At 38.8% G+C, this 17,357-nt stretch overlaps 1 protein-coding gene across 2 annotated transcripts in view; it reads right to left on the minus strand.

Annotated features, from left to right (window-relative positions):
* Positions 1–5,033: 5,033 nt before the first annotated feature.
* Positions 5,034–17,357, minus strand: part of Hmgs (hydroxymethylglutaryl-CoA synthase) — a 41,291-nt gene continuing 28,967 nt past the window's right edge. For both annotated transcript variants that reach the window (XM_071682946.1, XM_071682938.1), the window contains exons 8-10: positions 10,990–11,160; positions 8,548–8,780; positions 5,034–6,162 (exon numbers count right to left, since the gene is read on the minus strand). In XM_071682946.1, the coding sequence (XP_071539047.1) occupies positions 5,957–6,162; positions 8,548–8,780; positions 10,990–11,160 (610 nt within the window). In that variant the 3' untranslated portion in view covers positions 5,034–5,956. The remainder of the gene's footprint in view (positions 6,163–8,547; positions 8,781–10,989; positions 11,161–17,357) is intronic.

The raw sequence follows: 17,357 nt of genomic DNA on the forward strand, positions 1-17,357 counted from the left end.
CGCAAATATACATACCTATACATCTCAATGTACACATATATATACACACGCAGACATATACATATATACACATGTACATAATTCATACTGTCTGCCTTTATTTATTCCCATCACCACCCCACCACCCATGGAATAACATCTCCCTCCCCCCTCATGTGTGTGAGGTAGCACTAGGAAAAGACAACAAAGGCCCCATTCGTTCACACTCAGTCTCTAGCTGTCATGTAATAATGCACCAAAACCACTGCTCCCTTTCCACATCCAGGCCCCACACAACTTTCCATGGTTTACCCCAGACGCTTCACATGCCCTGGTTCAATCCATTGACATCACGTCGACCCCAGTATACCATATCGTCCCAATTCACTCTACTCCTTGCACGCCTTTCACCCTCCTGCATGTTCAGGCCCCGATCACTCAAAATCTTTTTCACTCCATCTTTCCACCTCCAATTTGGTCTCCCACTTCTCCTCGTTCCCTCCACCTCTGACACATATATCCTCTCAGTCAATGTTTCCTCACTCATTCTCTCCATGTGACCAAACCATTTCAGAACACCCTCTCCTGCTCTCTCAACCACACTCTTTTTATTTCCATACATCTCTCTTACCCTTACATTACTTAGTCGATCAAACCACCTCACACCACATATTGTCCTCAAACATCTCATTTCCAGCACATCCACCCTCCTGCGCACAACTCTATCTATAGCCCACGCCTCGCAACCATACAACATTGTTGGATTGTTGGACCACTATTCCTTCAAACATACCCATTTTTGCTTTCCAAGACAATGTTCTCGACTTCCACACATTCTTCAAGGCTCCCAGAATTTTCACTCCCTCCCCTACCCTATGATTCACTTCCATGGTTCCATCCGCTGCCAGATCCACTCCCAGATATCTAAAACACTTTACTTCCTCCAGTTTTTCTCCATTCAAACTTACCTCCCAACTGACTTGACCCTAAACCCTACTGTACCTAATAACCTTCCTCTTATTCACATTTACTCTCAACTTTCTTCTTTCACACACTTTACCAAACTCAGTCACCAGCTTCTGCAGTTTCTCACATGAGTCAGCCACAACTGACTCACTTCCCAAGCTCTCTCATCCACAACAGACTACATACTTGCCCCTCTTTCCAAAACTCTTGCATTTACCTCCCTAACAACCGCCATCCATAAGCAAATTAAACAACCATGGAGACATCACACACCCCTGCCGCAAACCTACATTCACTGAGAACCAATCACTTTCCTCTCTTCATACACGTACACATGCCTTACATCCTCGATAAAAACTTTTCACTGCTTCTAACAACTTGCCTCCCACACCATATATCCTTAATACCTTCCACAGAGCATCTCTATCAACTCTATCATATGCCTTCTCTAGATCCATAAATGCTACATACAAATCCATTTGCTTTTCTAAGTATTTCTCACATACATTCTTCAAAGCAAACACCTGATCCACACATCCTCTACCATTTCTGAAACCACACACACACACACACACACACACAGAAAGCAAAAATGGGTATGTTTGAAGGAATAGTGGTTCCAACAATGTTGTATGGTTGCGAGGCGTGGGCTATGGATAGAGTTGTGCGCAGGAGGGTGGATGTGCTGGAATGAGATGTGCTGGAAATGAGATGTAAGGAATGCACAGGATAGAATGAGCTAGAATGATGTGGTATATAGCAGTCAATGGATTGAACTAGGGCAGGTGAAGCATCCGGGGTGAACAATGAAAGGTCTGTGGGGCCTGGTTGTGGATAGAAAGCTGTGGTTTTGGTGCATTACACATGACAGTTAGAGAATGGATGTAAGAGGATGCAGCCTTTCTTCGTCTGTTCCTGGTGCAACCTCACTAATGTGAGAAACAGTAATCAAGTACAAAAAAGATAACAGAAAAGAACTCTTGACAGTTCTATTTCTCTGTGGTGTACATGAAGAATGATGAATGCCATGAATGCCTTTTTAAAAATCAATATGGGAAAGCATTAGGACTGTCTAATGTCACCACTGTTGTTGAGTATATAAGAATTCTGTCCAAAAGATGTATGACCTTACTTTCCCTATGTAAAAGGCAAATAAGAGAATGACAGTCACAATATCCTACACGCTAAAGTATAAATCTGAAGAACTGATTAAGAATGAAGCTATAAGAAGGTAGTGGAACAAAATTGCTAGTAAAAAAAGCTTGTTAATATGGTATAGCCATGTATAGCAGATGACATGATAGTGAATTATCTACAATACTATGGTTGAAAGTAAAAGGTAAACCATATAAGAGATGATAAAACAAAGTCAGTAGACTTCTAAGATTAGAGGTATTTCTCATGAAGATGCCAAGAGAATGAATGATAACTATGTGCATTAACAACAACTAAGTCAGGAATAAAAATGATCAAGAGGCAATGATACAGCATTGAAGGCAATGTTCACCTCTGCACACTTGAGGATATAAGGGAGTGAGCTGAGAGGATGTACACAACTGATACACTCAATACACATAGGTGAAGTTACAGAAACTACAGACAAACCTCATAACAATGAAAATGCAGCAAGCTTATAACTAGTCTTTTGTTCATAGATAGTTGAGTGCTTAGCATGTTTTTTGTTTGTTTATCTTGCTTGATTTACAGCTCATTTCTAAACTGGTATATACTCTATGTAATAAACAAACCTGAGGCAAATGAGCACAGAATGCTTTGTAACCAATAAAAGTTAGCATGAAACTTTTCATGCGTCCTTTTACCACACCAGTTAATAAATTCTGTGGTTACTGCAAGAACTGCATACTACCTATCTTTTCCTAAATCACCTTTTCCCTCTTTCACATGTTCCCTGATAATATCTGTCACAAAGCAGAGCAAAATCACTTTGCTGTGGAGTACGGTTTGGCTACCACTTTTTTCAGGAAAGATTCAGTTATTGTGAATTTTGTGTTGTGTAAGAAATAATACGTCCTTACTTCCAATTATCTTTTCCATGAACTTCCAAGAATTAATCTCAAATGAATACAATGATAAAACTTAAACTTGTATCTAGTAAGTAGAAAAATGTCTTACTTTTTACAAATATGGTTAGCACAACAGGCTTTACCTATGCCTTCATGCAATGTATCAACTGTATAACATCATTTATGACTATAGTAATCTGTAATGAAGACACTTTGAGCAAAAGCTTTCTGACTGCTCTAATGAGCTGTCTGCATACATCCCTGCCATCAGAGCTTGTACCAGTGACATGTGTCTGGTTGCTACTTCCCATAGTTTTTGTGTTGAGACTGGCCACACAAGGATTAACAATTATGATAACTCCTTTCCTCAAGCAGAAATGATGTGAATATCTCTTCCTTCTTTTGTCTCTCCCTCTCCTTATGTGAATATCTCTTCCTTCTTTTGTCTCTCCCTCTCCTTATAACCTTTCTACCTTTAAAAGTCAGGTCAATAAATGCATGCAAAGCCCTAATCAATTCATCATTCTAATTCTCTTATCTCTTCACCCAAGGTGGCCTTGATCAGGGAATATTTTGCCCATTCCATGTCAAGGATTAACAATTATGATAACTCCTTTCCTCAAGCAGAAATGATGTGAATATCTCTTCCTTCTTTTGTCTCTCCCTCTCCTTATGTGAATATCTCTTCCTTCTTTTGTCTCTCCCTCTCCTTATAACCTTTCTACCTTTAAAAGTCAGGTCAATAAATGCATGCAAAGCCCTAATCAATTCATCATTCTAATTCTCTTATCTCTTCACCCAAGGTGGCCTTGATCAGGGAATATTTTGCCCATTCCATGTCAGCCATTAAAATAAGATGCTTCCGAGAATTTATACCTTCCCTTTGAATAAAATGATGGAACAATAATCTTACATTCCCTCTATCAGGACTGAATGTCTTCCTATCTGTGTCATTAAGCCTAAGTTACTGGGCTAGATTCAATAATCTTTCTAGTACACATCATACACCTATCCTGAAATGTTTTTCACCTCCTGTCTTTATACTCTTTTTCAAACCCTAAAAGCATCTAAACAAGGATAAAACAAATATTCTTATTCACACTGGAAGCTCTAGTACAAAAGGCCACATCATGGACAGGCCTTCATTGAAAGTGAAAACCCTGTCTTTTGAAATGTTCTATGTCATCTACCTATTCATTTATATCTCAGATGCCAATTCTCTACAGGAACTCCCGACAAGGAGGTGGCCATAGCACATACATCATTCCATGCATTCTTCCCCTACTTCTCTCCCTCCAGTACTCTTCCACCTATTTCCCCATATCACAGTTGGTCTTTCTCTCACATCAGCCCCTTTAATCATACTATTATACACACTCCTTCTAAACTGCCCCTCTTGCATTCTTTACACCAAGCCCAAAACACATCAAAGTATTATTTCCTACCCACTCTACCACAATTCATTCCCTTTGCACTCCCAGCCATAACAAATCTCTCACACACTCCCTCTTTACTTTCTTTATTCCATCTAGTTATACCAAATGGTCCTGTCAGATAACTCATAGGAAAAGACATCAGAGGGCAGAGTCCAAAGCTTTGAGCTGTAGGAAAAGAAACAGTTATCAAAATGGCCAACCCTTAATCGTGTTCCAGAAGCTTGTCAAGTATTGCATGGTCTAGCTAATGGTGAGGGCACACAATCATTATTGGTACTTGTAGGTAAGTAAGAAGATACTCTCTCTCTCTCTCTCTCTCTCTCTCTCTCTCTCTCTCTCTCTCTCTCTCTCTCTCTCTCTTAAAGTTTGACTTCAATAAGACATCTGTACGTGAACTGGGCCTTTATAGAAAAAAAAAATGTATTCTTGTGCAACCTGAGGTTTCCTGTATTCTCAAAATTTACAGGCTCTGAGAATATCCGAAGCAAACTGAAGGACCAAGATGAGACCCAACTGATACCAGCGTACTATTCAATACTCAAAGAATTACTAAAAAGACAATATGCAACCTCAGGTGCCCACACACCTTTGATTAGATCAAAATTATCATTGAAATGAAATACCATTACACAGTCTATATCAGAGTATCTTTTATATCTATGATATTATCATACAATGCAATATCTACAAAACATCAGATAAACTTTCAACAGCATTCACCAATTATTTCTGGCTGAGATTTCGTAATATATTTCCTAAGTATCTATAACACAATTGGTACAGCAAAATGCTACATCTAGTTTCATTTTCTATACAATGTATGACAGAAATATAGTTTTCTTGTTCTGCTTTTTTTGCAGTACAGAATATTGATTTTTTCTCAAAGTACAGCATAAACATTTTTGGATAAAGCTTGGTTAAAGCTTGAAAAAATATTTCTCAAGAACCAAATATGTTTGTTCATTATTTCACTGTAATCAAATGTACTGTATGATGCAGAAATACATATTTTTCTACTTACTAATCCCTGTGGTTACTATCTGTGAATCAACATACTTTTGTGAAATATCAGGATTTATAAAAAATATTATGAACTGATCATGAAAGTTTGCAGAAGCTAAGCAAAACAAATGTCTGGGATTATGTAAGTGTTGCCCTGACACTATGTGCACTAACACTGGATTTCCTCTGTCAATCCAACATTCTGTTTAAACAGAAATATCTGAAAACTTTGGAGAGCATAAATCAAAATGGAATCTGAATAAATGAATACTAAATGCAGGGAATCATACAATAACTTAATATAAACAGTGTACACTGTAATATCACTATACATAAAAGTGACAAGCAGCCAAATAAAAGCTCAGTGTCGCTGTACTTACAGAAAATGCCTACAGAACATAAATCTGTACAAATATGTCAGTAATATTGACAGCATTCCTTAATATCTCTAGTGCATTTACAGAAGCCAAAACTATCACTGAAATATCATATGTAGAGTATTTTGTATAGGAATGATTTAATGGTGAGACACCGACACCAAGAGTACTACTAAGTCTGATGGGAAATCAAATCTGCAGACACAGAAGAAGAGTCCTTTAGTGCATAATTTGTTGATGTACTGGCTATAGGAGGTGTAGCATGCACAGAGATAAGAGGACGCCGTTCATATTGCCTGCGATACTTTTCATCCACATGGGTTAAATACCAGGTGCCAGGGAAGAGTACATCTATGCTGCCCACTGGTGTGTATGGTGCTGTAGGACAGAATAAGAAAACATGATATATTGGGTTCAGTAATATAGCAATCAAAGAAAACTGAGATATAAATCCTTTTGGGTACTGAAAGAGCCAATAATCTTAACTGCCTTAAAACATTTCATTGAAAAAATGAGGCCCTGAATATATTGTAATGCAGCAATAAGATACAAAGTTATCACAAATTATCGTGCAGAAAAACATCACTTTTCTTTGTGCCTTCCTTCTTTCATCATTACTAAGTACCAAACCCTGTTTACATTCCAGAAACTATAAGAGTGAAAATCGTATTTAGTTGTTTTCAAGATGGCAACAACAAAGTCGACACTGAATTTTGCACTGATATCATATATCATTATGTGCACTTGTTGCAGTTAGGCATATTCCGAAAAAAATCTACAATTGCTACATCTTATTCAGGATGAGCAACATTCATGTCAACCACTTAGGAATATTTCTACAAAGTTTTTTATAATCTTATCTAAGATGAGCAACATTCTTTTCAGCTCAACTCAAAAAGAATAAACATGTAAAGTTTAGGAGAACTGGTCAGGCAGATAACTTTAGGTGCAAAGCAGTATACCATATCATCTTCATAATGCTACAGGTAGTTATATGCTATCATCTACACAACAAATATATATTCAGCACAATCCACTGAAAATTCTAGGGGATACTGCTTCACAGATGATGGAACCTAATGTGTCAATGTTTTCACGCATGAATGTCTCCATATGTATCCCCCAAAACACATATATTGGCTCTCACTGGATACAACGTGTCCAAATCTTTGAAAATCCACTAAAAATTTATCTATAGACCTACACATATGTAACAAAGATTTATCAAGAATTTAAGTTAAAAGAAATATTCTGTATTACCCAAGAATGTGAAAATGAATATATATGTATTGTCTATGAATTTTCAAAGCAGCAATCTATCTATCTATATCTTTGATGCCCATTTCCTTTGGGAACTCCTATAAGTGGGTGGCCATGGCAAGAGTCTCCATGACTCCTGAACTTCAGAGCTGCTTTTTTAGCTTTAGCATCTCACCCTTAACAGGCCACTGGCAGAGGGCAACTTTATTGCAGTGTTTTCAGATCTACACATATGTAACAAAGATTTATGAAGGATATAGGTAAAAGATATTCACTATTACCAGAGAGGGTGAAAATGAAAATATATGTATTGTCTATGAATTTTCAAAGCAGCAATCTATCTACCCATCTACATCTTCGATGCCTGTCCTTTGGAAACTCCTTCAAGTGGGTGGCCATGGCAAGATTCTTCATAACTGTTGAACTCCAGACATGCTTCTTAGCATTTAGCACCTCACCCTTAACAGGCCACTGGCAGAGGGCAACTTTACTGCAATGTTTTCAGAGGCTCCTATTTACTGTTCCTACCAACTACTTCTACCTATTGTGTCTATCTAATATTCCAGCCTACTACTTCTACCTAATGCTCCTAGCTTATGCTTCTTCCAACTAATTCTACCTTACATTCCTGCCTACCACCTCTTTCTATTGCTCCTATCATTTCACCAAAATGGAGGGCTAGCACAAAGCACTCACCACAGGAAAATCTAGAGTTGCAAAGAATGACTTGTGTGAGTTAAGTGTTGTCATGTGTTACATGTGACAAGGAGAGCTTATATGTTTGTGGACAGAATGCCAACAGTCCACATGTATGTGAGATACAAAGAAAAGACGGCTACCTGGGTCAAATGAGTACAACTTAACCACTGAAGTGCTGGCTCACTATGCAGCCATTCACTAAGCAATCAAGACTCAATTTGTATTGATAATTTTAGGATACAATTTACAAGAGTATTTGGTGCATATAGTATCACAGATTAATCACTGATGAACAAATGCTACTGAAAAAATATGTAAGATGAAAAACAAAATTACAAATTGATGTTTATCACAAACACTTATGTGCTTGTAGCCATGTCCATCACATCAAACTCACTGAAAGGGCAATTTGGTGTAAAATTTACCATCAGGTGTAAATAACATTCCAGATTAATCATTCACAAAGTAAAGTATGTAAATAGTAAGACTGAAATGGCATCAGAAATCAAAATTCATTAAAGCCATTTACATGGCTAACAATTAGTTGTATATGCCTTGTTCACCTTGGTACCAACATGCATGAAAATGAATTCACAGAATGATAAAGAAAATTCTAGTAATCACCTTGCACTCATCCCAAGTTTGCTTTCTTGTAATCCTCACTCTATTCACCTTTCATGTTGAATGGGAACTATATAGAGAAATGAGATTAGATACAATCACCAAGTATTCACCTTTCATGTCTGAGGGGAACTATACAGAGAAATGAGAAAAGATATAATTACCAAATATCATGGCTCTTACCTTTGTGATGTGTGCTCTCCCGTAATTTCATTGTCTCAGCAAATACAGAGGGAGAAACTCTGGTCCGGGAATCAAGCCTTACAGTAAGATCTGCCAAAGAAGTTACAAGGTGGGAAAGAGAAGAGTCGGGTCCAGCATCCTCTGATATACGGAGAGAGAACATTGTGGCAGCCAGCCCAGATCCATAAGAAAACATGGCCACTTTCTTGCCCACTAGATTCCTGGCTGAGTTGCTGTGTAAAAGAAGGCCATGGTTATCATCTAGACGTAACCAATTTCCTTATCCATTTTTCTTATACAAACATGACCACAGAACAGTAAATCATTCGTCATCCAAAATGTTCAGCTACTGATCATCTCCATGTCTTGAAGAGCTGAAAAAAAGTACATGGAATATTTGCAGGAAAACTCTACATGTTGTTTGGCTGTCACAAAAGTGTAGCAATTCCTGTTTGCCAGCACTAAAATATATATTTATGTGGTAAGAACTCCTGAGCAATATAGTGGCAAGTACATCATAGGCATCAGGGTTCATTTCATACTCAGAGAAACACTTCTATTCAACAAAACATTACTGTGGATGATAGTGCTCCCAACCCAAGAGATGAGGGTTTAATTCAACAACATGGCAAGTATTCATTAGTCTTGACTTCATGAAGACAATCAGTCTTCCACATCAAAACCCTGAAACTAAGGTAACTTCTCTAATTAGAATAGTCAATTCATAAGGAAACATCATAAAAGATACATGACATGAGAAGAGAAGCTGCCATGAATCCACAGGGATATGTTTTCTTCTGATATATAATCAGTTGCAACAAAAGCTATACATCAAATTTCCAGCTTTGGCTAGACTTAACACACAGGCAAGTGAATGCTTCAAGCAAAAAATGAGAATATGCACTGTCAGTGCCAACACTTATGCTCTTTCATTAGAAGGGTGTACTTACATCTCTCATTTTCAGCTGCTTGTTTAAACAAAAAACCCTTAAGCTGATAGTCCTAAGAGATTATCTCAATATATTAGGGTCCCAGCATCTTTCTGGATAACAGATAAACCTTGACATCATATATCTACACATCAGAGTGCACAACCTAAACATGGAAGGATAATTGTGGTGAAATGGTTAAAGGTAAAGGTACAACTAGGAAATACAGTGCACTCAGGACTTCAACTACATCCCATGCCAGAAGAAACTTAGATTCTATTCACAGTCATCCTAAAAATTGCCTCTACAATCTCTAAATGATGAATTAATTACCCATTCTGAGTTTTCTCGTAAGATTCTTTCCTTTCACCTACGCTATGTAGCCAGTGTTTGGAAATTACATAAATGATGGAAACATTTCCAGAAAGTATGAAAATTTTGCTATAAGAGATTCTTTAGGTCCTAAATATGCTACAAAAGTGGGTAATTTGACAGATGTAGATATACTTGAAGGGCTGAGGGTATTCAGTGATGTGAATGGAATGGCGAACAGTCTGTGGAGTTTTGTGCTAAAAAAGGACTGATTTGGAATACCTGGTTTAAAAACAGTCACATATGTAAGTATGCATGGAGTAGGAAAGATGGCAGGTGAGCCTTATTGGGTTACCTGCAGGTATGCAAAATGGAGACTCTTGGATGTGAATTCATTAAGTGGAGCTGCTGGGGAGATGCTAGATCTTTATCTAAAGGTTGAAGGGAAGAAAATTTGTAGGGGGGAATCAGAAAAGAGGAAATGATGTGGATGAAAAGACGGTAGTAAGAATAGGTGAGCGAGTGGCATGTGTAAGAGAAGTTTCTGGTATGTAGAAAATGGTAGGTGGACATGTAAAAACAGGAAGTGAGTAGTGGAATGACAAAGTTAAGTTGCTAGTGAAAGTAAAAAGAAATATGTATAGATATTACTTACACGGATGGAGGGCAAGTAATTGGGAGATGTACAAAAGAAAGCATAAGATGATAAGAAGGATGGTGTACGAGCCATAAAAGAAAGCTTATAAAACTAGAGGATAGCGAGCATCAACAAACTTCTGGAAAATAAGAAAATGTTTTGGAAGGAGGTTAATGGTGAGACCAACTGGGAACATCAGTAAATGGTGCAAATGGGTAGTGGTAACAAGCAGAGAAGAGGTGAGGAGGAGATGAAGTGAGTACTTTGTAGGACTGTTGTATGTGTTTGCAGCATGGAAAGTGAATTTCATGCGTGTATCATGAATTGTACCTAGTTTTGTTAGAGTTCTGTTGCATGGGAAAGGATGCCCATTCTGAGCTAGGGGAAAAGGTTAGGGATGAAGATTTGTACACATCACAGCTAAACCTACCTGGCTTTGAGCTATCTCTCTATTTCAAGTATTTTGGTCACAAAATATTACAATTACATAGAATTCAAGATTGTGATATTCTAAACTGTATACGAAGAAGTGAGAAGGCTCCAACCACAGTTTCAGATTCTTACCTGGCAAGAAATGAAGCCAACCCTCCATACACAGAGGGTGTGTACATGTTTCCAACTTGTGTTGCAAGAAGCAATGATGGTTTAGTTTTGGCTTGGAATAAAGCCTGACTGTAGTCCATGAAGGCCCTCTCAACATCCTTGTCAAAGTAAGTATCTTCAAGCTTCTTTTCCCTGATATAATGAAAATACTTGTTACTTGGAGACTCACTACGTTACCATTGATTATATATTCTCCACAATCAATCATCAGAGCTACTAATTATTACCAAAGTAAAGGTATTCTCTGGACCTGCTTACCAACAGATATGTGTCCTCAATTTTCCCTATATTTCATTGATCATGTGGAAATCTAATACAGCATAACTGATTTCATTCCCATTTAGATAGGGTAGATCAACTGCATCAAAAATTGAAGTATCCAGCAAACTACAGTATGAAAGTCCTCTCTAATGCAGACAGCCTTACAATTATATCACAACAACCTATCACCAAAGTAGCAACAACAAACATGCAACACTACACTACACAACTGGAACACTAGCTCACCCAAAAAAGGCTGTCTATAAATTATTGGCCATAGGGCATGCCAAGTTAAGCAGCCTAGAAAGTAGTTTTTATTCAACATCCCTTGCAACTATAAAAAAGTGGTGTTTCTAGGGTAAATTAGGGGTGTTCTCTCCAAAACTGCAATGTTTCAGATAACTGGCTTGCACATTAACCCTCTACAGGCCAATTCATAAACTAGAATTACCATTGTAAAGGCCAAGTTACACAGCTGAACTGGAGGTCAATGAAGCTTGCATCAAAGTTGTCAACAAACTTGAAACTTCAACTACATGAAACATTTATTCCAAGCTGTTTGGAGCAAATTCTTTTTTTACCTTTTGACCTATGACACCAGGGCCATGTAATATATGACCTATATATGTTATGCTTCAAGTTTGTGGTTAAAATCTATCTAATAGTTAAGCTCTGAGAGCTTTGGAAGGAACTGACCTTATTTGACCTCTGGATGACCTTTTGACTCTTGTTTCATGTAATGCAGGAACCATTTATACTTTGTTTTAAGTTTCAATCAAATCCATCCTACAGTTTTGTGCCGATAGCTATCGGAAGGAAAACTGCCAAATGGACAGGCAAATGAGCTGAAATTCTTTTTGACCTTTGACCAATTTCTGTAGGTTGCTTAGTACATTTGCCACATTTGACTCCTGTAGGTCAGAAAATTACAAGGACTGAAAATGTGGGGAAAAGAAAGGAAATAAGGATACACTCTCAAGAGGCTGCACATGTATGTGCAAAGTGCAATGAATTCATGTCATAATATACCTTGTGCCAGGTTTGAAGGTAGAAGGGTTCTTCAAAGTCCTTATCACTGCTTTCTGAATCTTGTAGAATCACTGAAGAATGCCTGTCCTCTTCTTGTTTGTATTCAACATTATCACAGTCAGTGCATTAGCAAATTTCAAAACATTTCAGGCCATTCATGAAACAAGAGCACTTTCTATGAAAGCATGCCATTTTCTTGCAAGAGCATAAAATGTTTTGTAATATTTCTGGTGCAATCAATGAAGTATTCCAACTCAGCCAGGTGATTCAATTTTTTCCGGAGACAACGTCTGTGAATTGCACACAGAAAGTTTGCTCACTGGGAGTGTATCATTAAGGAGTCCTTGTTCAGTGGTAATGTTGTGTCTGTTTTGTCACACTTTTGGAATACGTCATACCTCACATCATTCACAGAAGAGAGACCTGGTTTACCAAATAGTTCAGACAAATTTTTCACACATTGCCATGCAGACCTCTTTAATGTTCCAATTTTCCCCAATGCACCGAAACAGCCCAGTGTACTCTGTACTTCCCATCATCAACTTACACGCCTTGATTTTTCCCTTCCCCTTAAAAGCACTGACCGAATCACATCCTGTGAAACAGTGGAGACCCACTAATGCTTCACAGACACTGTCTCCCAGCTCCTTGGCCCTTAGATGATAGGTCAATTCTGCATTCTGCCTAAGGACCCATATGCATAAATAAGTGACCATTGATTTACTGAGCTGAAACAAGGGATAACACAAAAACATCACTCATCACTCCCAAAACTGATCCTTCAGCAAATGTTCCCGCTCAATGAGAATGTCCTGAAGCTCTCCATCCTGAAAGCGTTTTCCTAAAACAGCAATGAATGACATGGTTTTGTGAAACTTTCCCAGATGAAGAAGTCACTGCTGCATCTCTGGATCTTTCCACAGGATCTGCTGGGCCTTGGAATAAATAGTCTAGTCAAAGACTACAACTATGGACGGTAGCTGAAGCAGATCTGCGATAGCAATATTCCGCTTGAGTATCATAAAGACAGTGGTCATTTCTGTAGAACTGGCATCAATTATTGGGATATATCTCATGAGTGATTGTACCTTAACATCACTCAGAAGTTTGTTAAATCCAGTCCACCCAGGCAGCATCCTCTCTTGATCCTCCAGCTTTACCAATACATAGCCATGTCCTTGAGCCATCCACTGTAATGTTTTCTCCTCCATAATAATTAAGTCCTCAGAGAACCAACTTTCTCATGAGGCTCAATTGTTCTTTTCCTTGATCTATGTATACTCAATTCTGAATTTCTTTCTCTGTCCTCTGTGGTCACTCCTGAAGTCCTCTGTACAATAATACCATTGGTGGTGTGTGTTGTTCCTTAGCCTGACAAATGTCTCTTCACCAAAATCAATATTGTCAAAAACAAGGACTGTAAAGACCTTTTACTGAATACCTTCAGGAATGCCCCCTTCAATAAGACCTTGCTTTCCTGCTAAAGCTGTTTCATATTCTAAGATGGTGGCGTGTGATGCTGAATGGCCAAATCAATTCAACAGTACAATCAGTTTTGATGAACCAGTTCTGTGTCTCACTGTCATCCTTACTGCCATATGCTCTGGTGTCTGCTTTTTACCCTTCAAAGCAAACCACACAGAACAATCACTTGCTGCCTCACAAACCACTCAAAACAATCACTTTCTGCCTCACAACCACAAACACTCAATGAATAAAAGACCCTCATAATAAAGTCCCACCTCAGTATGCTTGGCACTCTGTTCTCTGCAACAGCACTATATCAGTACATGCAAACCACATCATAACTAACCACCAATATATATAAAAAAAAAAATCTGTATAGATAAATGGAGATATAGAAATAGAGCCCCGTGAGGTAGGGGAGAAAGAATTCTACCTCCATATTCCCCCACGTGTCATAGAAGGTGACTAAAGGGAATGGAAGTGGGGAGGCTGGAAACATTCCCCTACTTGTATTTCAATTTCTCAAAAAGGAAACAGGAGCTAAGCGGGTCGTGCTTATCCTCCTCAAAGGCTCAGATTTGGGTGTCTGAAGGTGTGTGGATGTAACCAAGATGAGAAGCAAGGAGAGACAGGAAGCATGTATGAGGAGAGAAACCTAGATGTTCTGGCTCTGAGTAAAGCAAAGGTCAAGGGTAGAGAGGAAAAATGGTCTAGAAATACCTAAGGAGTAAAGTCAGGGATCAGTGAGAGGACAAGAGCTAAGGAAGGGGGGAGTGCTACTCCTGAAGCAGGAGTTGTGGGAGTGTGTGATAGAGTGTAAGGAAGTCCATTCATGATTGATGTAGGTGAAACTGAAAGAGGGTGGCGAGAGACAGGTGATTATTGGTGCTTACGCACCTGGCCATGAGAAGATGTGAGTGTTAAAGGAGCGACTGAGTAAGTGTGTCAGCAGTTTTGGTGCACAAGACCAGTTATATTAGTGATGGGTGATTAAAACGCAAAGGTAAGTAATGTGGCAGTTACAGATATAATGGCTTTGCATGGGGTATTCAGTGTTATTAATGGAAATGGTGAAGGGTTTGTTGGCTTGCATGCTGAAAAAAGACTGGTGATTGGGAAAACCTAGTTTAAAAAGAGAAATGTACAAAAGTGTACATATGTGAGGAGAAACACTCATCAGGCATTATTAGATTATGTATCAAATGATAGGCATGTAAAAGAGAGACTTTTGGATGTAAGTGTGCTGAGGTGAAGCTGGAGGGATGTCTGATCACTATCTTATGGAGTGAGGGTGAAGATTTTCGTAGGTTTTTGAAAGTGAAACCAATTTCAGAGAGAAGAGAGTGGTCAGAGTAGGTGAGCTTGGAAAGGAGACATGTGAAGAGATACCAGCAGAGATAGTGTGAAAAATGGCAAGAGGTGAGATCAAATGAAGTGAACTGAGTGGGTGAGGAATGGTAGGTATTTAGGGAAGCAGTAATGGCAGGTGCAAGAGATACACGTGGCATGCGAAAGATGGGAGGTGGGCAGATTAGAAAGGGTAGTGAGTGGTGGGATGAAAAAGTAAAGTTGCTAGTGAACGAGAAAACATAGGCATTTGGGCTGTTCTTACATGGAAGGAGTGCAAATGATTGGGAGATGTATAAGTGAAAGTGGCAGGAGGTCAAGAGGAATGTGCAGGGGTTGAAACAGAAGACAAATGAGAGTTGGGGTAAGACAGTATCATTAAACTTTAGGGAAAATAAAAAGATGTTTTGGAGGGAGGTACAAATGGCAACATCAGTGAAGGGGGCCAACAGAAAAAATGATAACAGGTAGTGATAAAGTGAGGACGAGATGGAACAAGTATCTTGAATGATTTATAAATGTGTTTGATGATTGAGTGGCAGATGTACTGTGTTTTGGTCAGGGTGATATATGAAGTGAGAGAGTCATGGAGAGTGGTTTGGTGAAGAGATGAGAGGTGGGGAAACCTAAAGGAAGGTGAAATGGGGCAAAGGTGGCCAAAGTGGATGGTGCTGCAGCTGAAAACATTATTATAGGGGTGACTGTGTTGTTGATTGGTTGGTAAGGATATTCAATGAATGTATGTATCATCATGAAGTGCCTGAGGATTGGCAGAATGCATGTATTTTGCCACTGCATAAAGGCAAAGAGGATAATGGTGAGTGTTCAAACTACAGAGGCATAAGTTTGTTGAGTATACCCGTTTAAGTTGTATGGGAGGGTGAAAGCATGTACAAAGCATCAGACTGGGTAGGAGCAGTACGGTTTCATTGGTGGTAGAGGATGTGTGGATCAGGTATTTTCTTTGAAGAATGTGCGAGAGAAACACTGAAGAAAACAAGATTTGTATGAGGCATTTATGGATCTGGAGAAGGTTTATGACAGGGTTGATAGAGATGCTTTGTGGAAGGGCTTAAGAATATGTAGTGTGGGAGGTAAGATGCTAAAAGCAGTGAGTTTTTATCAAGGGTGTAAGATGTGTGTATGAGTAGGAGGAAAGGAGAGTGAAAGGTTCCCGGTGAATTTCGGTCTGTGGCAGGGGTTTAAGATGGCAACATGGTTGTTTAATATGTTTATGGATAGGGTGCTGAAGGAGGTAAATGCAAGAGTTTTGGATAAAGGGGTGAATATGAAGTCTGTTGGGGATGAGAAGGCCCGGAAAGTGAGTCAGCTGTTGTTTGCTGATGATACAGTACTGGTGGCTGATTCAAGTGAAAAACTGCAGAAGTTGGAGACTGAGTTTGGAAGAGTGTGGGAAAAAAAAAAGCTGAGAGTAAATGTGAATAAAAGCAAGGTTATTTGGTTCGACAAGGCTGAGGAAGAGGTTAGTTGAGAGTTCCAGTTGGGAACAGGCGTCAGAAATATAGATATACAGCCCTACACTCTCCACACACAAACACATCACAACACTTTATGACCTATGGTCCTGTCCAATGGATGTAGGCATTTTCCTGAGCAGTGCAGAAGCCTTATAAAAGATACTGAAAAGCCAAGGTGACATTACACAGCCCATTCTCACAAAACTTTCACATATGCCTTACTATTTTTTTGGGAAAATTCTGTTGCATTACATTTGTTTGGGATTAATTTCACCAACAGCGTTTCAGATCAACTTTGGAGTCTGTTTAGGTCCCTGTGTAGGGTGATGCAAACTTTCTTATTTTTCACTTCCATCATAATCTTTGCATCATCTGCAAACATATTCAGGTAGGATTCCATACCTTAAGGCAAGTCACAAATATGGATAAAAAAGAGTGATGGTCCTGGAACTAAACCCTGTGTTACTCTATTGGTCACCTCAACCCATCTGGAAGTAGCTTCTGTGACATGCATCCTTTGATCTCTCCCACTTAGATAATCTACCTATTGCAGGAGTTCCCCCTTTATTCCTGCCTGGTGATTCAGATCCTTAATCATCCTCCTTTGTGGTAGAGTGTCAACTGTGAGTTTGGTAATCATGTAATGAAAGACAATGTAAGACAGATATGATAGTAAGTGGTATTACTGAGAGAGATGACCAGGGTGCACAAAAATAGTTCAGACATGAAAAGAACGAGCAAAAAAGG

The sequence above is a fragment of the Panulirus ornatus genome, chromosome 3 (assembly GCF_036320965.1).
Source record: "Panulirus ornatus isolate Po-2019 chromosome 3, ASM3632096v1, whole genome shotgun sequence".
Taxonomy (NCBI): domain Eukaryota; kingdom Metazoa; phylum Arthropoda; class Malacostraca; order Decapoda; family Palinuridae; genus Panulirus; species Panulirus ornatus.